The sequence below is a fragment of the Mastomys coucha genome, unplaced genomic scaffold (assembly GCF_008632895.1).
Source record: "Mastomys coucha isolate ucsf_1 unplaced genomic scaffold, UCSF_Mcou_1 pScaffold22, whole genome shotgun sequence".
Classification (NCBI taxonomy): domain Eukaryota; kingdom Metazoa; phylum Chordata; class Mammalia; order Rodentia; family Muridae; genus Mastomys; species Mastomys coucha.
In genome coordinates, this window is record NW_022196905.1 from 202564768 (window position 1) to 202592444 (window position 27677).

General features: G+C 34.5%; 1 protein-coding gene across 4 annotated transcripts in view; it reads left to right on the top strand.

Moving 5' to 3' along the window:
* The window catches only part of Spock3 (SPARC (osteonectin), cwcv and kazal like domains proteoglycan 3), a 355249-nt gene that overhangs the window by 226657 nt on the left and 100915 nt on the right, over window positions 1–27677 (top strand). For all 4 annotated transcript variants that reach the window (XM_031339932.1, XM_031339934.1, XM_031339933.1 and 1 more), the window contains one exon: window positions 13355–13478. In XM_031339932.1, coding sequence (XP_031195792.1) covers window positions 13355–13478 — 124 coding nt within the window. The remainder of the gene's footprint in view (window positions 1–13354; window positions 13479–27677) is intronic.

The following is a 27677-nucleotide window of genomic DNA, read 5'->3' on the forward strand; positions in this document are numbered from 1 at the left end:
TGATGAAGAGAGAGGGAGAGAGACACAGAGACCCAGAAAAGAAACAGAAAGAGATAAAGAGAATAAGAATATAGACAAACAGTAGCACAGACAAAGACAGTGATATTTTACCAAAAACATAATATGAACTGTTAGATTATATGAGCTTTATGGTCACAAAAGTGTTACCCAAGAAAGAAAAAACTGTGACATATTTGTAGTGTTCTTAAAATAATTAAAGAATCAATGAAAATAAGTCTGCATAAATCACTCTTTCTCTTGTAGTTTGAACAGCAAAATTTTAATTTTCTGAATACTTACTTCCTAAGAGAATAATAAAAGTTATCTTAAAAATTTTGAAATGCAAGTCCAAAAGGAGCTCTTGATTAATTGAAGTTTCTGAAGAAAATTATGTAAGATGCTTTGTCGCATTCCTTTAGGCTCTGTTTAAAATAATTATTAGACAAAGTAAAACAAATTTGAATTCTGAGCCAATATGTTATTTTTATTCTATTTTAATTAACTAGCTTTTAATTTAAAAACTAATGCCATTCATTAAAAAAATTATTAAAATGTCCCTGGAGAAGGGTAATATGAGATATGCAACACTTTTTTCTTAAGTGAGTATATAGTTAAGAAAGTGGCCATGACCATTTGTGTTTTAGCCAAAGGATGCTGTGTTATATTACCTAACTCTCTCTCTTCCCTTGTTGCCTTCTACTTTATTTTCCTTCATCCATCCACTTATTTATTCAATGATATTTGTTGAATATTAATTTTATTAGAATTTTGTACACATTGGGAAAAAAGTCCTGGGTTGTAGTTAATATGATAAGATATTGAATAGAGGAAAAAGTATGTGAATGTGTTGAGAAAAAAATCTTTCCTTTGTAATAAATAATCAAGGGGATAGTTATAGACCATATATCCCGAAAGATATTCTTGGCACTTTCTAATTATTTTTCTTACATTAAGCTTTTATACCACAGAATCCATACTTTCAATTACCTACAAAAAGGAAAGTCCACTTACCGCAGCCATTCAGCTTTCCCTCAGTAACCACCACTTGTGAAATTGTATAATAAACATGAATAACGTCAGTCTCTGCTTTTAAACCACCAAAAAATAGAGTTGGAAGAGAATTGTCCCTATTAGTAATACTTTCATTCTTTATCCATGAAGACAATATTTTATACTTACACAATTTTTATGACAAATACATATCCTAGAGAATTCTGAAGTGGGGAGGTAAAACAAATAGTTTTTAAAAATATCTTTAAAATAATAGCTCAAATAAAAAATTCAAAGTAGTGCTAAAATCTGCTGATGATTGGCTTGAACATGAAATACAGATTGGGAAGGGAGGTGTTATGTAAGGCCACAGTGCCCTTGTTATGCAGAAAAATGTCTCTTGGTGTACTGTAGTGGTGTCCCACAGTGTCACTGTAGATCATGCATCTTCCTTTTAGATCTGGAGAGTTAATCAAATGCAATAGGCAATCAGCAAAGTAATAAAAAAATGTGAAATTAAGAAATAAGACTTAAGATGTCTTCTAACACGCGCTCCATTCTTGGCACTGCTGTGCTATAAGACAATTTATTTCACACTTTAATCATCTCTGACATCAACTACAGAGTGGCCCACAAGGGGCCCACTGCTTACCTTCTGTAACTAGTGAATACAATCTCATGTGCTGTAACAATAATATCACCTAAAATGACAAAACAAGAAAGATCCTCAGGATAAGAATTTGTCTTGGATTGTCAGGGTCAATGATAAAGTCTATCATATCAGTTCTTGTCAGACACTCAAAGGGAGTTGGCACAGATGTAACAGGAAAAATGTCTACATTAAGATGAAACAGAGAAAAAATGTAGTCCTACACATAGAACTGTACAAAGCTACGATGAGCTAGAGGAAGCAAGAGTCAGATTGTCACCTGATCACCTGAGATTATGCCCCTGCTCACACTTGGATTTCAGTCATGAAATACTTTCAGATATTATCCCTGGTAACTATGGGATAAAACTGACATTATTGCAAATAAAAAGACTTTGTGAGTTTTTTTCCCCCTACAACAGATCCAAAAAAAAAAAAATTCATTCTCAAGAAACCTAAGTTCTATTTTTGGAAGAGTGATCTCAGTAAAAGGAAGTCAAGAATATGATTGGACAAATTGCACAGATGTCAAAATGGTATGGGTACCCCAGAGGATGCTGTGGTTGCAGCCAATCTGTGTACAATTCCAAGCTATGATTGTGGTGACATCTCTTACTGCCCAGCTGCTTTCTGTTGGCTTGTGTGTGGACAGGCTCCATTGAGGAGGTTACACATGTTTTTAGTCTGGAAGAAAGTGCCCTCTCCTTTTAGCAGGTCCATTATCACTAAATCCAGACCCAGCATACATGACAAAAGCATGAAGGGAGTAAATAATTCATTCAGAGTTATGTAAGAGTCAAAGGAAATTCAGCCGGATATAATTTGGTTGAATGGGAAGATAATAATCTCTTGAGTAAAGATTTTATAATACAACTAATGGTATGTACAAACATAAGTTGCAAGCTGGCTACCTTTGCCCCTGTATGAGGATAAATGTGTGTTGTTTGCACATGGAGTCAGAATATACTCTATTCAAGAAAAAAAAAGGAAAACAAAGTAAAACAAAGCAAAACAACAGTAATTAGAATTGGACCTGAGAGATGAACAGTTAGTTGTTCAGGTCGACTCCTTTTCTTCCTGGGCCTTGATGCACCATATTCTACACGCTTGTCCACACACAAACACTTACCTCCATGAATTCAATAATACCCCTGTTCTATTATATTTAATTTAAAAATCAATGTGGTTCCTCATAGGTTAGTGAAAAAATACAATGAAATATGTCTTGTAGTTCAGAGGGAAATTAATATCCATTGGTGATAAAACACAGATTAAATAATATTTTAAGGCATTCTGATAAAATTTTAGCTATAGTACAAGTTACTAAGATATAGTTAATTGAAGAATCTACATCTAGCAGATCTGATTCAACACTTCCTGCACAGTAGCAAGGACACATTGTTGAATATCTATCCATTTCTTTAGGATATATAATAAAAGCCATCTATTGGAGATAAAAATATTATGGGAAAAATTGTGCTCCTCTGTTTAACCATATTAATTATTTTCAAGCTTGAAACATCATGAAGGCTTTATGTTCATTATGCTTTATATCAGGGTATACATCATATGAAATAAAAAATGTGGTAGCTTCTCCACTTTGCATTTGTTGAAGCTTCCATTTTCAATGAAGCAGGAAGAAAGGAGAAACAAATAATTATGACTTCTGTGAAGATACTACATGAAAGCAAAGCTATATTTTTCTTCTCTGAACTTTGTCTGGCCTTTAATGGCTGTTTTCTTAAATAAAATTCTGCAATTACCCAGTGCCTGCTTCTGCTAAAGCTGTCAAGTCTGTTTCTTGAAAAGCGGCTAAAATATGTTCTGTGTGTAAATGGAAAAAAATCAAAAGGATTTTTCACAATCAAGATACAATTTGAAGTGTAAAATATGCTTTGAATGCTCAAATGGTATGCTTTCTTACTTCTTTTCGAAATAAAATACTGCTAATCATTTTCTTTGAAGTAGAAGTTTTTGTTTTGTTTGTTTCGTTGTTTTTATTTTTGCTTATTCTATTGCATATCTGTCAATAATGTTTCAAACTCAGATATCCTCTTCTACATGTAGAATCTCCTTTGTTGCTGAAAGTCACAGGTTTTTTTTGTTGTCAGATGTTAGATAATACCTTGCTCACTACTGACATTATAGGATTATTTCAACATTCACTACGAATGCAGTTAATATTTGAAGAATCTCTTTGCTAAGGAACATTTATTATTTCAAGAAAACTGAGGAGTTCATAACGCTTGTTTTAATACAAAAGATTTTACCTAGTGAAAATTCTCATAGGCTGATATCTGATGCCCATATATACATCAATCAAAATGAAAATGAGATAATTTTCTTATTTAAATATGGTTTCCCTACTGTGAATCAATTAGAATATCTATCTTATTTAATATAAATTTTAAGTTTAATTAGGAAGGTGTTTTCTCTACACAATAGATGCTGGTAATAGATTTTTAAAAAATTATTAATTTCAGTTTATGTAATACTTCACATGTATGCATTTGTGCATGTGTGTGTACATGGTGTGTGTGCATGGTGTGTGTGTGCATGCACATATGTGTGTATGTGTGTGTGTGTGTGTGTGTGTGTGTACAGTGAGTATAGTCCCCCACGAGGCCAGAAGGGGGCATCAGTTCTAGTAGAGTAGGAGTTAAAAAATTGTAAGGCAGTCGTGTGGATTGTGGGAACCAAACTCTGATCCTCTATACGCTCTAAAGCATTCAGAAATCTCACCAGCACCAATGGAAGATTGTTTCAAAGTAAAAATCGAATATAGATTAAATTAATCTTCACATTTCCTAAGGTAGAACTAATGTTTAATGAATATATCTCAGTGTTAGGGTAATTTTACATAACATTCAAATTATTGACTAATATCTATGATAGGAATATTATAAACAGTAAATAGCAAAGCAAAACACTTTATTTCAAACGTAAATGTATGAGCATCAAAAACTTTAAGATGACTAACCTGTATATTTCTTTCTTTTGTCCTTTTATTTATTTTTTATTATTCTTTAATCTTTTTTTACAGTCCAGACTTTATACCCCTCCCGGTCTACCCTCAAACTGTACTGTTTCACATACTACACCTTGCCACCAAGAGGATGCCCCACCCCCAGACTACCAGCCCTCCCCACTCTCTGGGGCCCCAAGTCTCTCAAGAGTTAGGTGCATCTTCTCTGATGGAGTCCAAACCCAGCAGTCCTCTGCTGTATATATGTTGGGGGCCTCATATCAGCTGGTGTATGCTGCCTGGTTGTTGATTCAGAATTTGAAAGATCCTGAGGACCAGGTTAGTTGAGAATGCTGGTCTTCCTATAGTATCGCTCTCTTCCTCAGCTTCTTCCAGCTTTTGCCTTATTCAACCGCAGGGTTTACCAGCTTCTATCTTTTGGTTGGATGTAAATAACTGCATCTGACTCTTTCAGCTGCTTGTTGGGAAGTCATAATATGCCCCTTTTTGTGAGCACACCACAGCCTTAGTAATTGTGCCAGGCCTTGGTGGCATCCCCTGTGCTAGATCCCAATTTGGGCCTGTCACTGGAACCCCTTTTCCTCAGGCACTTCTCCATTTTGTTCTTGCAGTTTTTTCAGACAGGATCAATTCTGGGTGAGAGTTTTTGACTGTTTGATGGCAACCCCATCCCTCCACTTGATGCCCTGTCTTTCTACTGGAGGTGGACTCTAAAAGTTCCTTCTCCCCACTGTAGGACATTTCATCTAAGGTCCCTCCCTTTGAGTCCTGAGAGTTTCTCACCTTCCAGGTCTCTGGTACAGTCTAGAGGGTACTCCACCTCCTACCTTCTGAGGTTGCCTGTTTTAAGATAGAGGGGAGAGGGGAACATGATCTGGTACTGGTATGTGGGGAGAGACAGGACTAAAGCCCTGAAAGACAGCAGAAAGAATCAAAATAGACAACCTCTTACTCTTATTCTTTGTGCATAATATATAGACATAACAAAATAATACATGATGATATATATGTGTGTATATGTGTATATATATATGTGTATATATATATATATATATATACATTATATACATTTATAGTTATATATATTGAAAGAGAGAGAGAGAGAGAGACAGGAACAGAGATACAGAGAGAGATTATGAGAAATAGACACAGGAAAACTGCCCTAAAATTGTGGAAATGTATTTTTTTAATTATGTTTTGCATTGTAATAATAATTATTTTCATTAAAACAAAAATATAATTCTTTAGAAATTATTCAAAAGCCTAGAACTCTGTGTATGGTGATTAATTAGTCAAATGTTTGTCATATGTATAATCATACATTTCTAATATTATAATCTAGAAATAGATGTGTGTCAATACCAGTCATAAATGGTTTGTCATAGATTTTGTCAACTTGATACAACCTACATATATGTATGATGATAGAATCTCAATTAAGGAAATGCTAACCTCAGATTAGCCTGTGGGTTTGTCTGTGGGGTATTTTGAATATTAAATGATGTAGGTAACACAATTGCAAAAGAACACACATGGTATGCACTCACTGATAATTGGATATTAGTCCAGAAGATCAGAATACCCAATATACAATTCACAGACCACATGAAACTCAAGAAGAAGGAAGACCAAAGTGTGGATACTTTGTTCCTTCTTAGAAGGGGGAACAAAATACCCATAGGAGGAGATACAAAGACAAAGTGTGGAGCAGAGACTGCAGGAAAGGCTACCTAAAGACTGCCCCACCTGAGGATCCATCCCATAAACAGTCACCAAACCCAGATAACATTATTGTGGATGCCAAGAAGTGCTTGCTGACAGGAGACTGATCTAGCTGTCTCCTGGGAGGCTCTGCCAGAGCCTGACAAATATAGAGGCAGATGCTTGAAGCTAACCATTAGACTGAGCACAGGGTCTCCAGTGGAGGAGTTAGAGAAAGGACTGAAGGAGCTGAAGGAGTTTGCAACTCAGTAGGAAGAACAACAATATGAACCAACCATACCCACCCTAGAGTTCCCAGGGAATAAACCACCAACCAAAGAGTACACATGTAGGAACACATGGCTCCAGTGCATATGTAGCAGAGGACTGCCTTGTTGGACATCAATGGGAGGAGAGGCCCTTTGTCCTGTGAAGGCTCAATACCCCAGTGTAGGGGAATACCAGAGCAGAAGGTGTGAGTTGGCAGGTGGGTGGGTGGGAAACACCCTCATAGAAGCATTGGGAGGGAGATGGGATAGGGAGTTTCCTGGGGGCGGGGCTGGGACCAGGAAAGGAGATAACATTTGAAATGTAAATAAAGAAACTATCCAATAAAAAAAAAAAGAAAAAAAAGTGATGAAGGCAGGATGAGACCACTGTGGGAGGTGCCCTCCCTGGGCAGATGAGCATAAAAAAGAAAGCTGAGCAAGCAAGAGTAGCAAGCCAATAAATAATTTTATTTTTTAATTTGTACTGAAGAATAAATTCTAACACATACACATATTCCACTTACTTATCATATATCTGTTGTCTCATAGCAACTTTATTAGCAACTTTTTCAAAAAGTATTTTTTTAAAATTACTGTTTATACCAGTGTTCAAATTACTCAAACAAAATACAGAGATCATGCAAATGGTAGCTTCTGTAGTTGCAAGAGGTCTCATATAAGGTCTCATAATTTTGACATGCCCTGTTTCATAATACAAGGTACCCTATAATATGAGGTACCTGTCCTCTTACTAGACCCTTGACATAAAGTCATGAAGAGAGCCCTGCTTTCTAAAGACATGGCAGTCAAAAAGGAGAATGTCCCTTGATAAGCGTGTCTGATGAAACAATGTCTTTTCATTTTGGTAGATTACAAATATAGACATTATATTGAAAATAAAATGTTTAATCTATGTATTGAGTGGGCAAACAATACATAAAGCTTCTGTTGCTTTAGAATTTACAGAATAAAGTTCCCAATTTAATACTTGTTTACCAGATTATATTACTGTACGTTGTCTCTGTGATAAGAATAAATATAGTGTCAATAGATAAAAAAAGATTCACATGTATCTGTAAAATAATCAATTACAAATGCTTTTCCTTTTAATGTTGGCATCTAATATAAGTCTGGCACTTGTATTTGTATATCTTCAGAACTGAGAGAATTCCCAAGCACTGAAATCCGATTCAAGAATTTAGGTATTAGAACATATTTTTTCATTTTCTGTAATTTGAATTTATTTGTTTATAATGATTTTATAGTGATTATTGACACTATTACAAATTGATATCTGTTTCTTTGAAATCTCTCTGTCTGTCTCTGTCTCTCTTTTAACAAAACCATTGCTCTTTAATGTGAACATATTTTATCTGTCCATTTTTATTAGCAACTATTCTGTGTCTACTATTGGCCACCATCTGATGTCTTATATTTCTAATTGGACACTTATAGCAATTTCTAGACTGGTTTAATGTCATCCTAATCCCTTAAAGCTATATTCATTTTACTTGGAAACAATGTCAGATTCTAAAATCATATTGCATGGGCAGCATGTATTTTGTGTTCTAATTTTTCTTGAGTATTATCATATAAGTAATTATATTACAAATAAACCATGGTGATGAAGCCTAGGATCCTATAGGTGAACAAACTAAGAGTCAGGGAAGTTTCTGGAACTGACTTCAAATGACTAGTGATGTGATCATACATGAAGCAAATCAATTTGTAATGAGATTATTTTTTCAGTGTTAATCATTGTGGAAACATCCTCTCTCTGAAATTTATGTAAATCTCAAAATATAGATTATTCAGTTCAAAGTACATTGTAAAATGCACATCATACTTAGCTAAGCAGAAAGCTAAATAAACTATGATTGGATGTACAGAAGTAGCAATGAGGAAAATCATGGTTAGTAGAAAAAGAAAATAACTAAGCTGTTATAGGAAGCTCTTTCTTGTGACTTATACTAACTAAGCAGTGGAGAACAAAAAAGACTGAAGTGTACATGAAAATTGAAGCTATTTCACGTAACACTTCTCTCTCCAGTGTCTAGCTGCATATGAGAGGACTTCTTGTACTGAAACTCCCCCTTCTATTTTGATTTTGCAGCAATTAGACACTGGCATTGGCAAAGAACCCTCTTAATGTTTTCTGTGTGAGGGCTAGAAAAGAAAATTGTTAGAGAAAAATACTTGTGATATCATATATTAACACTGAACACTTTATTTCCCTCGGTGCACAAGCATATCTCTGCTCTTCAGGGAAAGAGATGTGCATATGCAGAGACTTCCATTAGAAAGCAAATCAAGTTTTAACCTCAAATTTCAAAAAATTGGTTGAAAAGTACTTCCTTTCACTGTAAACATCTCAGAGTTACTTTTGGAAAAATACTTTTAAATATTTTTCACAGTTATACTCCTCCTGAGTGCTGTACTTTATAGAGTAAGTTACAGTGCCCTCTCTGATAGGAACACCGTGAAAGCTGAGAACTAGTAATGTGGTTCATTGACTTGTGCTTTCCACAGGTATAAAGACCAAAGTTTGAACCCAGAGGCACATTGTAAAGAAGAAAATTGACTTCTTGTAATTCTCCCTTAAGCTCTACATGTAGAGATGTGACACTGGGCCATAAACATCAGCACACACATGCACAATACACACACACACTCACACGCACACACACACAATTAATAAATACTATTTTAAAATAATAGCAACTATATATTTACCTTCTAATATTAAAGTCTTTTTGTAGCTTGAGTATTGTGTCTCCCAATGATTCCTCCAGATTGGATGCTTGGCCTGTTACTGCTATAGCTATCTTTGCCAGGAAACCATCCTGATTGCAGGAGCCAGCTTACTATTCTCAAGCATGTCATCTTGCCCCTGATGGCCTTTCCGGTGACTCCCATGACTACTCTTCTTTCTCAAAATTATAATGTTCTTCTTAAACCAGGGCCTTCCGGTATAATTAAAAACCAAACAACTAAAAATAAACTCCACTCATATGTAATTGCATTTGCTTGTGTTTACATAAAATACCAATGTTATGGCCTGGAAATGGTGAGTTATTGCAGCATCTATTCAATTCTTTTTCCTATGAACTGAGTATCTCCATGGAAAACATTGTAAATTGCCATGCCCACTCTTCTACTCCAGTAACGTCTGCAATATTGGGGTAAAAGCCTGATCAAAGACAAGAAGCTTTATGACTTCAAAGGGAGTTTGTGCCTCCTGGGTATTCAGTCAGTCGTTGGCATCTCCTAATTCAGACATGTTCCAGATTAGTCTTTCCAATTGTCAACACGCTTTCTTATTCAGGCATAAAGGTACCCCAAGAAATGATTCATAAATGGCTAAAAAGGGGTGTTGTTCCCTGGCCAGCACAATGTTCCAATATATCCTAATTTATTTCCAAGGTGTCCTTAGCTTGGAATTTCTCACAAGGAAGCTGCCTTATCAGATAGGATTTCCTCAGAGTTAGCAACAGAGGTCAAGCACCATTGCTTACTGTTAACATAGTTAGAAGTCTCAGGACAGTCCCACAGAAGACAGAACTGTTTTACATACCAGAGAGTAATCGAAGGACTTCCCTCACTTAAGGGCATTTTCAGGAACTGCTAGATCAGAATTTCCTGGTGCTTGCCTCCAAGAGACCCCAAGAATTAGCCCGGGATTACCAAAATAGCCCCAGCAGGGAGAGCACCACTGTTCTTTCGCTTCACACCTGGATACTTGATCTTACCGACCTTAATGTAACCATCACTTGCCTATGTGATCTTACTGACCTTGATATGACTGTCACCTGCCTACGTGACTTTTGTCATTCGCCCTGTTTTCTGTATACTATATAAGCCTGGTTTTCACATTGTGCAAGAACTTAGATGGACTAGGACTTAGACTTAATTCATTCATTCAGATTCAAGCTTCGAGCCTCAAGCACTCCACAGCCCCTGGGACCAGAGCGCTTGGGCAAGGGGTGGGAGGGTGCAGTGCCTGTCCAGAAGAGGTGGCTACTTTAGACCCAATGTGGTTCAAGTGGCCTCAGATGTACCTTAACTGCTGTGCTGCCAGGTTTCTAATTTCTCTTTTACAATGACTGTAAAAGTCTGATGCAATTTTTAAGAAATACATTCGGATCCTGTACTTCCATATGTTGTCTCTGCCATTATTTCTTCGCCTACACCTTGTCGACCTGACTAGGACCCCGTTTCTCCCATGGGCTGAGGTTGGCCCAGACGGCCGGCCCTCAGCAGTAAATAGCATTACTGTTGATAAGCATTTCTGATGCTGAACAAATACAGAATTACATAGTTTCTGAAGTACATGAAAGAATTCTGAGAGGATTAATGGGATGGTGCACTGGGCTAAGTGACTGTGGTATATGTGTAAGGATATATTTTTTGAGTGCTGGCACATATATGAAATCAAGATATGTTTCCATGCATCTGTATTTCCATCATTTGATACTATAGACAGGTGGGTCTCTGTGGCTTGGTTTCCAGGAACTCTATAGTCATAATGCTAAAATACAGGTTCAGGGAGATATTCTGTCTCAAAGACTATGAGATGAAACATTTGAGGAAGCCATCTTAATTCCAACTTCTAACTTCCAGGTGAACCCCACCACCACCACACACACACACACACACACACACACATACACACACAGAGAGAGAGAGAGAGAGAGAGAGAGAGAGAGAGAGAGAGAGAGAGAGAGAGAGAGATTCACAGGTGAACACAAACATATACATACACACAGAGACCTATATCTTCATAGGTAAGCTCACAAACATACACAAACATGCATATTCACAGATGAATACACACACATATAGACATGCACCTTCATGGATGTACACGCACACACAACCACACACACACACACATATACACATGCATCTTCAGGTGAGCAAATAAATACTCACACACACACACACACACACACACACAGAGCACCCATACACACAGAAAGAGATATAAGTACCTTCACAGGTAAACACATACACACATATATTCACCTTCACACATACACACACACACACACACACACACACACACACATACATAGACTCAGAGAAGGCAAAATTATATTCCATGATATACAGTGCTATCACATAGACTTAAAAAAATGAAGTACTTCATAATGATAGAGATGTAGTACACAGGGTCTCTAATATGTTCATCATCTAAACTGTACGTGGTTACTATAATATCTAAGCCTTACTCAGCTTTTGCCATTGATAAGGATTAGACATTCTGCTAGGGTTTACAGACATTATTTTAGTTCATATCAGGACCTTGATCCCATTATTTTTTCAGAAACAATGTAATTTCTGGTAAATTCTGCAGCAAAGTAATGTTATAATGAGGTTATTAAGTATAATTTATTTATCATAAATGAAGATAGTATGATATAATTTATTGTAGAATATGACAATCTATCTGAGAGAAATTTGTAGAGAGGAAGGAAAAATAAGAAAAGAAGAAATGAAAAAGGTAAAGAAGAAAGGAAACTAAGGAAGAAGAGAGAGAGGAGGGAAATACATAGTTTATAGATAATATAATGGATAGATGATAGGATAGATAAGTAGATAATAGACACAGATGATAGATGATAGATAGATACATAGATAGATGATAGATGACAGATAGATAAGATAGGTAGATGATAGATAAACAGATAATAGATAATAGATACTGTCAAATGTCTAAATTTCAGGTATAAAACTTAAATCTCTTCTCCTCTGGTAGAACTATTTATCTTGGTACCACACTTTGCAAATTTGAGTTTCACAGACTAAAACTTTTAGAGAATAAATTTATTAAAGTATATAAGATTATAAAAAGGATTACATGATTCTTCCCAGCACTTTTGCTTTTGTCATGCAGACACTAGATTATTCACTGTGTAGAAAATTGCAATGAACAAATATCGACTTACTTTGAATTCTAAGTGTCTTTGTATAGATTCCCAATCACCTTTTCCCTTATTTCTAAGTCCTGCTCTGTTTCTGTGTAAACTCTTCCCACAAACAGGCAGAGGAATTGAGCAGAGTAACCAGCAAGAGGAAAGAATCAGTGTGATGAGTTTTAAAAAGAGAATGGATTTTCCCAAGTTGTTTTAGATCAAAGCCTAATGAGTCCACTTTGAGACACTTCCCAGCAATCAAAGAAGGGTTGTTGTCAATAAACCTGGTAATTTGGCTCTTTAAACACTGGTAGATGCTATAAATTTCTGGCACTTAACAGCTGTTTCTTCTAAAAGTAAGTTCTCCCCTTTTTAGGTAACCATTAAATCATGTGTTTCTTTTCTCCACTTCTAAGAGAATACAAAGGCAAGCTTGAAGAAGGTTCCAGAAATATATATATATATATACATATATATATATGTGTGTGTGTATGTGTGTGTATGTGTGTATGTATGTATGTATATATGAAAAAACTTATTTCATGCTTAGAAATTAAAGAATCCCCATAAGAAAATATTAACTACATTCTCTGTGACTATGACTAACACAAAAATTCCAAGAAGTACAATCTTGCTTTATTTAAAGAACTCTAGAGGTCTGAGAAAAACAGAAGCTCAAGATGAGCAAGCAGTGTGCAGGGATTAATGCAATCTAGATGGGATTATAACTCAGTGTCGTCAAACAATTTATGACATGTCTGAAAGGGCAATTTCATATGAATGTAATTTTAAAAATTCAATCCACTAAGTATGATTACTTTCTTTTTGTCTTTTTTGCTAACAGTATGAAAGAAGTAGGAGGAAGCCATAAGCAATGGAGAGGTCTCCCGTCATCCACCTGTAAGCCATGCCCTATAGCCTATGGCAGCCCGGTTTGTGGTTCTGATGGGCATTCCTACTCTTCACAGGTGAGGACAGTGTTACTTATACAGTATAAGATACTTCATCTGCAAATATTTCACCAAAATGTCCTCTTGCATTTCACAATTTCACATTAAGTCCCATTAAGAATACTAGAATAAAAAACTTAATTGATTTAGGCAATAAAGATATATATACATATACATATATATATATATGTAAAACTGTAATTTGGTAATAAGAAGTCTGGTGGAGAAGCTGCCATGTTTGTCTGCTGAAGTTTTAAAGGTGGGATAAAGGTAGGCTTTATTGGTAACAATGGGTTCAGGGTGTCTGGATTCAGTTAGTCTAGGTTAGATTTCAGTGAATCAATTATGATATTGAGTATATGTAGGTAAGAGGGTGCTTGCATCCAGGGCATCCTTGTCCATAACAAGGGCTATAGGAAGTCTATTATCTCATTCCAAAGATTTAAATTGTGATGCCACTGTAGATGATCCTTCTTTCAATGTTATTTTCATAGGAAAAGAGATTACCATCAAGTCATTTCCACAGATTTGAAATTATATTGGAAGCCTTACTTGATAGTGTTTTAGTTACAAAGTAACTAAAACCCCATTCTTTAAGTTTTGGTTTTGAGTATTCTCTTATAGTCCAGAAGGTGCTATGAAATGTTGGCTTGCTAATACCATGGTTTTGGTAGATGCCATTGTCAGTAAAATAAGCCTCAAAACCATCTACATATCTTTTTTCTATTTTTCTTTTATTGAATATAGTTTTTCTCATAGAATACACTCTGATTGTATTTTCCATCCCTGTTTTAATATATAATGTTGAATTTTTTGCATGAATGTCACTTTCAGAGGATACTGGCATGTATGTGAAAATATAAAATAATACATTTCAAATGAACATTGGCTTTTATTTATTCTAAACCACTGTCTTTCTTTCTGTGGACTAGTGAATAGAATTGTGTGTATTGGGAACCTGTTTTACCCCTGGACCATCCAATCTTGAGTATTTGCTCTGTGAGCAGTTAGCCTGAGCTGCATAAAACATTCAAAAGTAGAGAACTGAAGTTCCATAAGAACTTATATTAAAGTATTCTAGTGAATCACTCTAAAAAATAGTGTAATTGAAACACAGGGTTATTTTTACCAAGAAGATACATAGAACTTTGGACTATCTATGTACTACCTGAAGATAAAATATTTTAGAAGGAATGGTATGGTATTATTCAGTTAATCATTATTCTAACATTTCTAAGTGGAGAATGAAATGAGTGAAGGTAGGAATATTGGGGTCTTTTGTCTGGCTCTTCATTCACAGACACTATAAGCAGAGAGTGAGTACTACTGTGCTATGCTTTAAGAATTGTTAGGTGCTGGCACCCTAGTCCTGTTACATAGGAGATCCCTTTTCAGATTATGTTTCCTCATGTTTGTTAACTTAGAAATGAGATTACGTAATGATGTTTCTATCAAAAACTCTCAGTACAAGCAGGTCATTACATGGGCACCAAGTTCTGATGCCTGGATGGGATAGAAGCGTGGGTTTCACGGTAATCTGATTGAAAATTTTAGGTAAATTATATAACAATGATGTGATTTAAGACTGTATGACTTGTTTGGACTGAAAAGAGGTCTCAGGGGTGAAGAGCACTGTTTGTTTGTCTAGAGAACCTGGATTTGATTTCTGGCATACACACGGTGGGTTATAAACTTATGTAACTCCCTTAAATCCAATTCTGGGGTAGCTGAACCCTTTTATAGTCCCCATATTCCCAGTGGTACACAGAGATATACTCAGTCAAAATACCTACAGTCATAAAAATGAAGGGCATAATATAAAAAGTGATCATTTTGATTAATTACAATATAATCATATGAATTATAAGACTATAATTTAAGCACTGATGGTTAGAACTTTAATAAATCCTCAAAAAGTTTAAAGTGGTAAAAAAAAATAAACATAAAAACCTGAAGGGACAGAGTAGAGCAATTCAAATATAGATTTACTTGAAAAAAAAAACTTCGAGTGTATGTGATTTTCATAAAACATCTTTCTATACTGTTTCCTCCTTTTTGTTATCAAGAGAAGTAATTGACCTTTGCATAAGTGTATTTAATCTTCCCTTTTCTAATAAAAAATGTGAATGGATTCTGAATTCATTAAAATTTAGAAATGCCAGAAGAAATCAAAATATCACTCCATTCAAACATGACTGAGAAGTCATCATTCTTGAAATTGACAGAAAAGATGAAGGTCTCTGCTACTCTACTCCAGGCAAAGTCTAATGTGATTTTTATTCTCGATCTTTGTGAACTAGGACTTATTCTCCAAAACAACATCTTTGTTAGATCATGGATGTCAAATCCTTCAGTTTATATAAACAATGTTTTGAATTAGCTGTGAAAATAAATCAATAAACAATATTGATGCTTTAGAAGTGAGCAGGGCATCAATAAAACAAACCCTGTGCGGACAACATGGATGGTTGTAAGCTCTTTTCTACTATAGTCCAGTGCTGCTTCCACATTCTTATTTAGGAGAAAACTATTGAGTAATTTTTATCATTTTCTACCAAGTTAGTTACATCAATTTTATGTAATAAGGGGAAATTTCAAAAAAAAAAATCTTAGAGTAGAATAATATTAAAGTAGTATTCAGTAACCATCATAGAGTAATCATATGTTCTTCAGTGTATTGAAGAGCATAATAGCAATCATAGTGTCTCTTGCATAAGAAAACCTTTGTGTTTCTAATAGAAAAGCTTGAATTACAAGATCTCATATAACATTTTATAGGTCACCAAGTTTTTTTTCACAAATACTTTACATCCTGTTATAATTTATACATTCTTCAGGTTATTATAATCATAAGTAATACTCGAGTTGTTATGAATAGTAATTATAGTTGATAGCCTTACTACAAAATGCCAAATTAGTTAAGTAATAATGTAAGATAGTAATATAAGCTTTGTTTTTTTTTACTTTTTAATTTATATTTTTTTTAAATAAACATTATGTGCAATGGTGCTAATTAAAACTATTATCCTAAAACCAAGAAACAGCAAAGCCTGGAAATTAGAACCTAGTACAAGTTTACACAGTTAACCTAGGTTCTATTCTTAGGGACAAAAATTATTAGTGTATGTGCTATATGTGGATTCCACGTGAATATTCTCTTTTAAACATCAATTATTCATCAGTTATCCTATAGAAAATACTATAGAAATAGCACACAATAGGAAAGATTTGAAAGAGACAAGAATGACCCAACTCATCAAAAATTTATATTCTATATAACAAACTAGGCTAAGCCGAGTTAAAAGACATCAGTAACACACAGCATTGGAACTTGTTGGAGACATTATTCCAGCTGATACATTCAGGATGTCTTTAGAAAGTTCAAAATCAATATACTCACAACTTAATTCGAAAACCTTATTTCCTCTGCCAAAGACACATAACACATGCAAGCAAACAAAAGAATATGAAATGGCCAATGGATATTAATCAGTGCTCTAAATTGAAATGTTAGTGTAAAATTAAGGTGTAAATTTTATATGTTGCAATGTATACTTTATAAGAATGTTACAGTAACCCAGGATAGTGGCACATGCCTTTAATCCCAGTATTCAGAAGGTAGAGGCAGATGGATCTCTGTGAGTTCAAGGCAAGTATTGTCTAAAGAGAGAGTTCCAGGCCAGCCAAAGCTTGTTGGACAGGGAAACCCTGTCTCAAAACAAAGTAATATATGTTAAAATTACCATTCAAAAAATAGTCTCAAGCAAAAGGATATTAAATTATATAATAAGGTCACAAACAATAATGGCAGGTTAGTTGTATTCAATACCATTCTGAATAAAGTGTTTGTGTTATAGAAAAATATATCACAATTTTATTTAAAAAATGATACATACATGTATACTTGATAAATGAAGATATTATTACTATAAGAGTGTAAACATTAAAATTAATAAGGAAAATTTTCTTACAAAGAAAATTATGCTTATAACTAGAAAATCATTCTATAGACTTATAAAAATGAGCATTATAGAGTAGAAATATGACCAAAGGATTTCACTGACATACAGTACAGGAGTAAATTATACATTTTCTTATTCTTCTCTAAATTCACAGATTCAACAACTTAATCAAATTCTACATACTATCAAATCTTACTTCTTAAGTCTGAGTAGGTTTTTCATTAATATTCATTTGATTTTTTTTTACATGCCAGGGCATGATGATTTTACTCAAATGTAGACTGGTGAAAAAAGATTGCATCAATCCAAACATATAGCCTAAATAAAGTATTTGGGAAAATCATGCCATGCATAGCACCTGATAATTCCATCATAGCTGACCAATGGCCTCCTAGAAGCACTGCAACATCACTGGTCATTTGACCTAATGTCAGCAACAATCTTGTGTCAACCTGTCGAAATGATTGTCCCCTGTCAAAGAAAGAACTTTCTATAAGAGGTTCATATGAGGTTTCTAAGTTTTCCCACCTGGGAAAAATATAACCAAGAGTATATCTGTTTATATAGATTCTCTCACTAGTATGTGAGCTACCTGATATATTGTTAGCATTTAAGAAAGACTGAGGATTTTAAAGACCACCCCTGAGGTATAAGGATTCTATACATTCAGTAGCAAAAGATATCAAGACTTAATTTACTTTCAAGAAAGAGTTATTAGTGGGTATGGGGAATACATGACAGAAACTATAGTTAGAACTGGTTGGATGCTCCAGATGGAGCCTTCAAATGATCCAGGAGCTTGGGTAACAGAGCAGTACATTTGGCCTTCCAGAGTGCCATTAGACTGTAGGTTGTGGAACTCTCTTAGAACACTTGACACTTCTTCTTGTGTTTAGGATGAAAGCTTGAGGACCATATGGCTGAACGTTTTGATTTTTTTTCCAAGCAGAAGTGGAGCAGCAATAAACTAGCCTCAAAAATGGTTCACAGTAAAGAGGAGAAACACCATAATATTGAGAGGTCATGGCTGAACCCCATCTTGAGTTCTCTATAAGGGTAGGCAAATTCAGATGGAGTAATTGAGATAGGTGTAGGAGGTTAAATGTAAGCCACTTAAAGACCTTTTATAGAGCTCTCTGAGGTCACCCTAACTAGAAATAAGGAATGCAGAAGTTACTTTTAAATACCCTTTCCTCCTTCAGTTCTTTTAGACTTAAGGAACACTTGGTATTCAACTTCTATGACAACAAAATAACTAGGTCTTCTTAACAAGAGTAACTGAAATTCCTCCTTTATTCTCCATCAACTACTAAACAATAAATTCAAACAGACTGTTGATCATTGTGCAATCTAGAAAAGACAGGGGCCTCATGTAAAAGGGAGCCTAATCATGATCCCATCTTAGGCTTCCATGGACAGCTCTCTGGGGATTACCTGTGGGTGAGATGGAGAGCTGAATTTATATCATTGTAGTTCCAAAGGGTATAAATGCTACTCGCAGTTTGAAACAATCCCACCAGTCTGATTTTGTTGTATAGGAAGTATCAAAAGACCCTGAATGTAGGCATAAATGTGTAATATATGCATACAGCATTACATATGACCCTCCAGATCACTATAAATACTTACCTGTATAACCTGCTGGAGGATCACCTTTTCTAAACAGTAGTAGATTTCATGCACACACAAACATATATAAACATACATAGATGGTAGATAGATTACAGATAGATAGATAGATAGATAGATAGATAGATAGATAGATAGATAGAGCGAGCCTGACTTGTTCTGTTAGGAGCCCAAAGCCCAGATTTTCTGAGTTATATGAACCATGTGGTAAGAGAATTAGCATCATAAATACTTTAGAGTACACTTTCTAAGAGATTATCCAAATGGATACTCTATAAGATTTTTGTAGATGGTATAGAAGCTCATGATGTATATTTCTGATCATTCTACTATAGAGAATATTTCTGATAAAAGGTACAGTATCATTGAATCTCAAAAGCTCCCATAGTCCAAGTATGACATATTAATCTCAAATAATATGATAATGGGGTCAAAGACATTCATCCAAATAGAGTAGCAATATTATATGAAAAAATGTTTTCAACAGCTTTATTTCACCCTTGGAGCCTCAAATGCAGAAATAATGCAAAAGCTTCTTGACTATCTTCCATGTCAAATTTCTATGAAGGATTAAATAGAATGTCTAAGAAAGAACACATTATCATACTCTCTCCAATACCCTAAAGTTCTAAGTTCTGTTTTAAATGATGTTATCAGAAAGCTTTTGTTTGATGTCAAAGACTGAGTTCATCCTAGGAAGGTTTCTACATGCCCATATTTATTGTAGTTAATTGACCTTCCCTGAGTCTAAAAGCCAAAGAAGCAAGGGCACTGGTGTTGACTGATAGCAAAAGATTGATGTCCCATTTTGGACCAAATTTTTTCTCCCTATACCTGCTATACCTCCATGGATTTGATGATGCACAGCCAATTTTGTGTGGGCCATCTGCTTTGTAAAGTAGGGCACATGATAAACTCTTGCAATGTAAAAATAAGTTTCCCTAAATAAAGCTTTTGGAGAGAACAGAAAAAGTTTCCTAAAATAAAGTGTGTTCTTCTTTCAACAGGGTGTCACATATAGCAAATGATAATGGAGTGCCACTATAAAAAAAAAAGAAGGTTGTAATATGCTTGTTTCTATATTTCACTTCTGACTTGTGATATCACAGCTGTGGTATTTCTGTGTTAATTATATATCCCAATTGGATGAATGGATTTAATGTTTCCTCCCTTTGTCTTTCTCTGGGAAACTCCAAAGTGCAGATTAGAGGAACAAGTAGAGATGGTTTGCTATGGAAGGCTTACTTCCAGCCAAGAGTGAGCAGCCCTGCTCATGTGTGCCCTCATTGTATTCCTAGTGTTGTGGCTGGGTTTACTAGGGAAATGTATTAGTCTAAGAAATACTAGAGCAGAAATGTGATTCCTGTTCTTCCTTATTTTTTCAGTTTTTTCTCTTAATATAACAAAATGTTATTGCTTCAGTAAGAAAAAAGTAATTGAAGTTGTTCTTGTTTACTGATAATTTTATCAATGATAAACCCAGTTCATTCCAGAATGATAAAAACCCTGCATGAATTAAAATATGGAGTTTTAGATCCCCTTTCATGACTCATGTCCATTACTTGTACTCAGTCTTTCTTCATGCCCTTCACTTTCAAACATGCATTTGTTTGAATACATTTGTGCATTGGCTAGATTCCACAAATGAGAAAGAAAATTTGCTTTATTTCTGAGATTGTTTAAACTTGCTTAATATACATTTTAATTTTCCTGAAAATTTTAACATCAATTTTTAAAAACAAATAGTATTCCTACATACACACTAAATTTTCTTTAACAATTCATCAGTTAATTACCAACTTCTGGGATTCCAATTCTTTTTTTTTTTTAATTTATTTTTATTAGATATTTTCTTTTTTACATTTTTTAATTTTTTATTAGATATTTTCTTCATTTAAATTTCAAATGATATCTCCTCTCCTGGCTACCCCTCTTAAAAAATATCAAAAACAAAAACAAAAAACAAACCCTGTTTCCTCCCCCCTCAATTCTTTGCTATGTTAAATAAAGAAAAAGAAGGAAAATAAAAATGAAGAAAAAAAAAGAAAATAACATTTTGGATCAGTTACATAAGTCATTTAACTTTGCTTTTTAAGTGGTTGTAAAATATGCAAATCTTATTTCAGTAACCACCACATATTGCCCAGATACTGCCTGACCCAGTATATGGTGAACAGTATTGACTCCGTCAAAGAAGGCCATTGTCTATCATAGATTTTACTGTTTCAACTGACTTGAATTCCCTGTTTCTATGAGTAGTTAAAGTAATGTATTTGTAACAATATTTTTACTTAATGAAAGCCACTTTAGTGAATACACAAGAACTATTTCCTCGGGGAAATAAGGATAGGATCTAGAGAGTTTGATTGATCCTTTCATTATTTTTTGATATACCGATGCCCTCTAAGGTTTGCAGTCTTGTCAGTTGATGTTTAAAGCCAAAAAATATTTGCTGTGGGGTCACATGGGTGTTTGTGTGTTGAAGTGGGAGGAGGCAGATGTTCAGTTATTCATCATAGATATGATTAGCATGCTTTCATGTCACTACCTAGTATATACCAAAAGCAGTTCACCTACCCCTTGGCCAAAAATATCTCCATCTGTTCCTAGGCAATAGAAGAGAAAGTGTTCTCATTGAGAACAACTGCCCTAAGCCATCTGCTGTGGCCCTGTTGTTGATGTCATCTTGAACAGGTGTATCTGTGCCTTGGAGATAGGGATATCTTGTATACTGCAGATATGGCCAATAAGAAGATTAGATTTTATAATTCTTTGATTACATTATTAAATAAATGACTAAATGATATGATAACTGTTGTATGACTAGTATCAGAAACCTTCCCTGGCCTATCTTTTCCTCTATTTGTTATAACTTAAGTATTCCCTGTGTTCCCACTCTAGTCGGCAGCAAATCTGGAAAAGCATACTCTAAAAATAAGACAGACTAAAATCTCATGCAATGGCCAACTTTTTTCAAAGCATCAAGAAATTCTGAGTGTGAAGATGTCACCTGACTAAAGTATTCAATCACAAAGACTATCACTCCTGGCAAAGAAATGTTTGTCCATAGAGCTATATGAATAAGAACAGCTGAGGTGAACTCACTTCTATCTATACTCCCCCTGAAGGGGGACTATGAAAGCACATTCTGAGAACAATTCTGTGTTTTGAAGAAACTGAGATCACAAGACTCATGTCCTGGATTTTTCCTTTGTTTCATTTGTTTGTTTATTGATTTTATTTTATTTTATTTTTTTAGTTTTCTCACATGCACTTAAAAAATTTCCTCACACAGATCAATTCTTGGATTATGTTTCAACATCAAGGACAAATGTTTGTAATCAGAAATGAATCAATAATATCTTTCTCTACATTATTTGAGTATGGATAATTAGGGACAAATAAGCATGTGCTTTGAATGATATTTTAGTTCACCTATACCTAGACAAATATTTCAGCTCTCTGCTAATTAAGTAAATTGACATAGTAAATTAGAAATGAAGTCAGTGGACAAAGATGAAATCACTTGAAAGAGGGATTCTAATATCTTTTTTTAAACTTCATTTCCAGAAATTTGTTAAGGAAGTGTCATCCAGGTGGATCATTTTAAGGAGAAACTATTTCATTTGTGAAAAATATTCTGCAAAGATAGCATTTAATCCAATTATATAAAATTTAAAGAGAACATATGTTGATTTAATGGTGATTATGGCTAAGAAATTGTGCTAAGAGATGATGTTTACATTAACATTTAAGTAAAATTTCCTAAATAATTTTTTAGAAATTATTTGATAGTGCCTATCAACATAAAAAAAATGAGTAACTTTCTGCAGAAACTACAAAATTCACATTTATAATATGCTTTTATATGAATTAAATTTAATAGCCTTATACACATATACAGTGCACTCTGATTACTTTCATCCCTATATACTTTTATACTTTGCAGTCTTATTAATGTTATCTCCTGTTTTGTTTTGTGACATACTGAGCTTAAACTCAGGGTGTTCTAGTAATCATCTGTTTGAAACTATCCATTAGTGCCTGCTTGGCTCTCCAGTGGATACCTAACTGCAGACATGGCCCCCACCATAGAAAATTATACCTGTAGAAAATATATTAATATGGAAGCACACTGTCCAATGAGATCCTCTGGTATTCTGCTCAAGCTATTTGGAGACCTATTTTTGTTCAGGAAAAGTCATCTACATTTAAAGACTGTATCACACCCTATAGATGGTGCTTTTCATTTTTCTTCTTTTGTCTGGCTCTAACAATCTGCCCATCCCCCTTTCCACAATATACCTTGAGCCTTAGATGAAATAGAATAAATGTCATTAAACAATCTTTGCATTGTGCTGTTAAATCATCATTCATCACAAGTATATGTTCCTATGTTCAAAACAAAACAAAACAAAACAAAAAAATTACTGCTGGACTGGTGAGATAGCATAGTCAGTACAGTGATGGTCTTCCACGTGAAAGATCTAAACCTGGCCTTCAGAAGCAAAGACATAATGCCAAGTGTGGTGCAGCTTATCCCAGCAGTTCAAAGGGAAAGAAAGGAGAGTTCTGATGGCTTTGTTAACAGCCAGCCTCGCTCAAGTCTGGGAGGCAGCAGTGAGGGCATTGGCAGTTGTGGTGGCAGCAGTTTGTGATTTCTGCAGCAAAAGTAACTCAATTTCAGTAGTATTTACCTTTAGTGCTTCAAAGGCTTAAACGCTGCTGGTTTCTGGTAATTAACTCTTGCTGTATAGCAGCAAGGATTAAGGTAAAGGCTTTATTGTTGGCGCTCCTTTTACTCATTCCCTGGAAGCCTCACTTCTTGCTGGCCAAGTGAGAGGGAGGGGTTGGAGCAATAAACTTTTAGTGAACCAGAAGAAGAAAATCATGCTCATAGAAAGGAAAACTTTTATACTAGTAACTATGCATATATACACACACAAACACAATGTCAGGCCCCACCACCTGTCTCATCAAGTCTATAAGTATTCATGCATACTTACATACACATACCTATACTTACATATACATATATATTTGATTGATGGAGCAAAAGCCCCTATGATCATGCTCCATAAGGCAAGTGGCAAGTGGCAGTGCCAAAAGACCTCGCTCATTCTATCTGAAAAATGAGCTCCAATCTTTATTGCTCAGAGAAAAAAAGGCTCCTATTTTTATTTCTGTTAGAAAAAAACCCTAAATAAAAAGCTCCTATATAAAAAGCATTGTCATGGTAAAGAAGAAACCTGCCCTCTCTGCTCTGTTCTCTCATTCTCATTGTTCCTTCTTCTTGTCTTTTTTGGGATACATAATTACATGGAACTCTAAGCATCTTTTTTCAAAAGTCACAATGGTAAAACATAAATTCAAATTATAATGTAAATAAGAAGCTACAAAAGAAATGTATATATTTGTTTCCATTAAGACTATTTATCTAATTAAACATTCATTATCTGTCACTAGCACCATAGGTTCATTAAAAGGCTAAAACAATAATTCTTATGCCATTAAGTTAGCATGGTTTTTCAAAAGCCAAACATCTGTCTTTTTTTTGATTCATATTGAAATTCTATATAGATAAATCTAGTCAATATTTTATCTTCTGTCCTTGCACCTACAATAAATTATCCATTCCTAATTTAAGACCCTAGTTATCTGATATGGGTCCATAGCCAGTCCAAAAGGAATGTTTTTCCTGATTGTAAATCTGATCCAAGCCTGCTTTCTATCATAGTGCAATGAACCCATGACACATGAAGCTTTACAGAGCCCTATTGCAGCTTTCATCCATAGAGGGCTCAAAATTACCTGTATAAATTTATAGATCATATAGAATCCTTTTTAAGAATTATGAAATCATCTATTTGTCAATATAACATTACTACAAGTGAGTACATTGTCATTAATCTCTAGAAAATCTTCCCAATAATGTAAGCTGATGCTCATGGATCACAATACTGTAATAAAAGGAAAGAAGCAATAACAAGAATCAATCCTGAGATGAAATCTCTGAAGACCTTGTAAATCAGAGAATTTACCCGACAAAGTCATGCAAAATGATTAGTCATCTCCAGAACATCATTTGCTAGCATTTGCCTTTCCTATATGGTTCCTGATAGTTGCACATTTTGTAAATTGTATAACGAATTAGAACTTTTACATCACCAAGTCTAAGACGTACTACAGTAAATAAGTTGAGAGAAGTGTTAATAAAAATATTAAATTAACTAATTTGGTACTCACTCATTAAAAAATTTGTAATTAAATTCTTATTTATATTTTAGATTAGATGTTCAAATTTTATGGAACTTAAAATTTATTAAGATATTTTCATGAGAAAAACTTTTCTACAACTATTAAAATTTTATATTAATTTTGAACATTCTGTTCCAATGAAGGAGCCATTTCTCAGTTGCAAACTTCTGCAAAACTGTCTCAGTTCTTAGTCATTTGTTGCAGAAACAGTCTAGGATTCTTTTTGTCCACTAAAGAGTTTTTCAACAAGGAAAATGAGGTGTTGCGAGGATGTGAGTGATAAGATTAGTCACTGAATGAGTTTATTACTTCCTGATGTCAGCTGAATTAAATTATTTGCTGGTGCATTTCAAATTGGAGCCAGAATGTCTACTCTATTTAATTTTAATATAATTTTCTCTATGTAAATTATGGGGACAACTTCTAAAGAAATCACGTTAGATCAGAATTAGCATACACAGTTCTGTGTAGGAAGGTAATCATAGACTCTTAAAAGATGGAATTAGATTAGAAAATTTTATCGTGTCAAATATACAGCTATAAAATACTATTTTAAGAAGAATTTTGGGACACACGGGCTTAATATTTTATAGTGTATCTGTTTTTTAGAGAAAATCAAGACAAGTCAAACAAAACTAAAGTATAAAATCACTTATGTCATAATATTTTAATAGTATTCTTTCAGTTTCAGTTGTTTTCTGTTAGCTACTATGAGATAATAAAAATTCCTTTGCTTATAATGACTCATGGATTGTTTAAAAGAAATAGTTTTGAAATTCAGGGGACAAATGTTGTTATCCTGGTTATTTTCTATGGGGGTTTCTATGAGAACATGTAGGAAAATAGCATTACATGCAATATTTAGTGACTGATATTTGGAGACACATAATTCTCAATAGTTTTTGTATATTGACTCTACTTTGGAACTTGGATGATAGAATTACAAGTGTACTGTTGCTGCTTTTCTAATATTTATATGGCTATATCATAAAGAAATGATCTGAAGAGAAGCCTGTTATGATCATTCATATACATGTAATGTATAATTATTTTTTACTAAGGCAATTGAATTGATCTCTAGATTTAAAAAGCAGTCTTGTAGATTGGTTCAAATGCTATTTGTGTTAATTCGGCTCCTAAACTTACACATGGGAACTGGCTTATCTGCCTGTAAGGTGTTGAGGATCCCTGCCCCTAATTGGCTTTTGCCCCATTGGCTGGGCAGGGAGACAGAGGCTGGACTTTACATTTCTCGGGCAAGGGAGCACAAGAAAGGAAGAGTTTTAAAATCACCATGGCAGGAAAGGAATAGTATGTAAGCATGAGAGCTGAGGAAGACAGAACCAGCCCTGTAAGAATTAGGAAAGTGTGGTCTAAGGAGCTACTTCTCCGACTTGGGTAGCAGAGATGAAATATAACTTGTAGTAAGAAATAATTCAGGAATATCAGAGGGGAAAGTATGTTACCCACCCACGGGAGGTTCCAAAGTGTACAGCCATTGAGCTGCTTAAGGCATATTAAAATGAAGCCAGCATGTATGTGCCTTTCATTCTTGAATCCAGAGCTTTGGGCAGTAACCAGAAGCATCTGTGAATGCACTGGAGAGTTTAGAGAAGATTAACAATTACTTCATCACAGTCTTAATGTTACAAAGCTAAGTTTTGTAAGGATCTCATATTTGTTCACATTGGAGACTTAGAGGAACTCCACTTAAAAACTTTGTATATGGTTTTGTATATGTGTATGAGTATGTGTATTTGTATATGTATATATATATATATATATATCTTTGTGCATGTATTCACAATATATGTACATATATAAAATGTAAGCATGTATATTGTGTATCATGTTATAAATATGGATGCAAGATATATATAGTATTAATTCTGTATCTAAATATGCACATTTGGTCTTTCCCAGTGTATGTATTTGAAGTGTTATCTTTGTGAAAAATCAAACTTAAGCATAAAACTACTTCATGTCAACTTGCACATGCAAATTTTTATGTGCAAGTCAATGATTAAAGACACCATCGAGTTGTATTCCAAAAAAGAATCAAAGGAGAGAGTCATACATGCTCAAATAACTGAAACAAAATAGGAATATATCCAAAAGACAGCTCAGGAGATATACTATTGATTTCTAAATCATTCTTCTGTCCTTTTATAACTTTAACTTCTGTGATCAATTTATAGAAATGGTCTGGCCAGCAGTAGTGAATCAGGCCTTTAATCTCAGTTTAGGAGCCAGAAACAGCCCAGTTTCTGAGATTGGTCCCAGCCTAGTCTACAAAGTGAGTTCCACATTGTCAGTTCTATACAGAGAAAGCCTGACTAGAAAAAGAAAGAAAAAAAAAAAAGAAAAG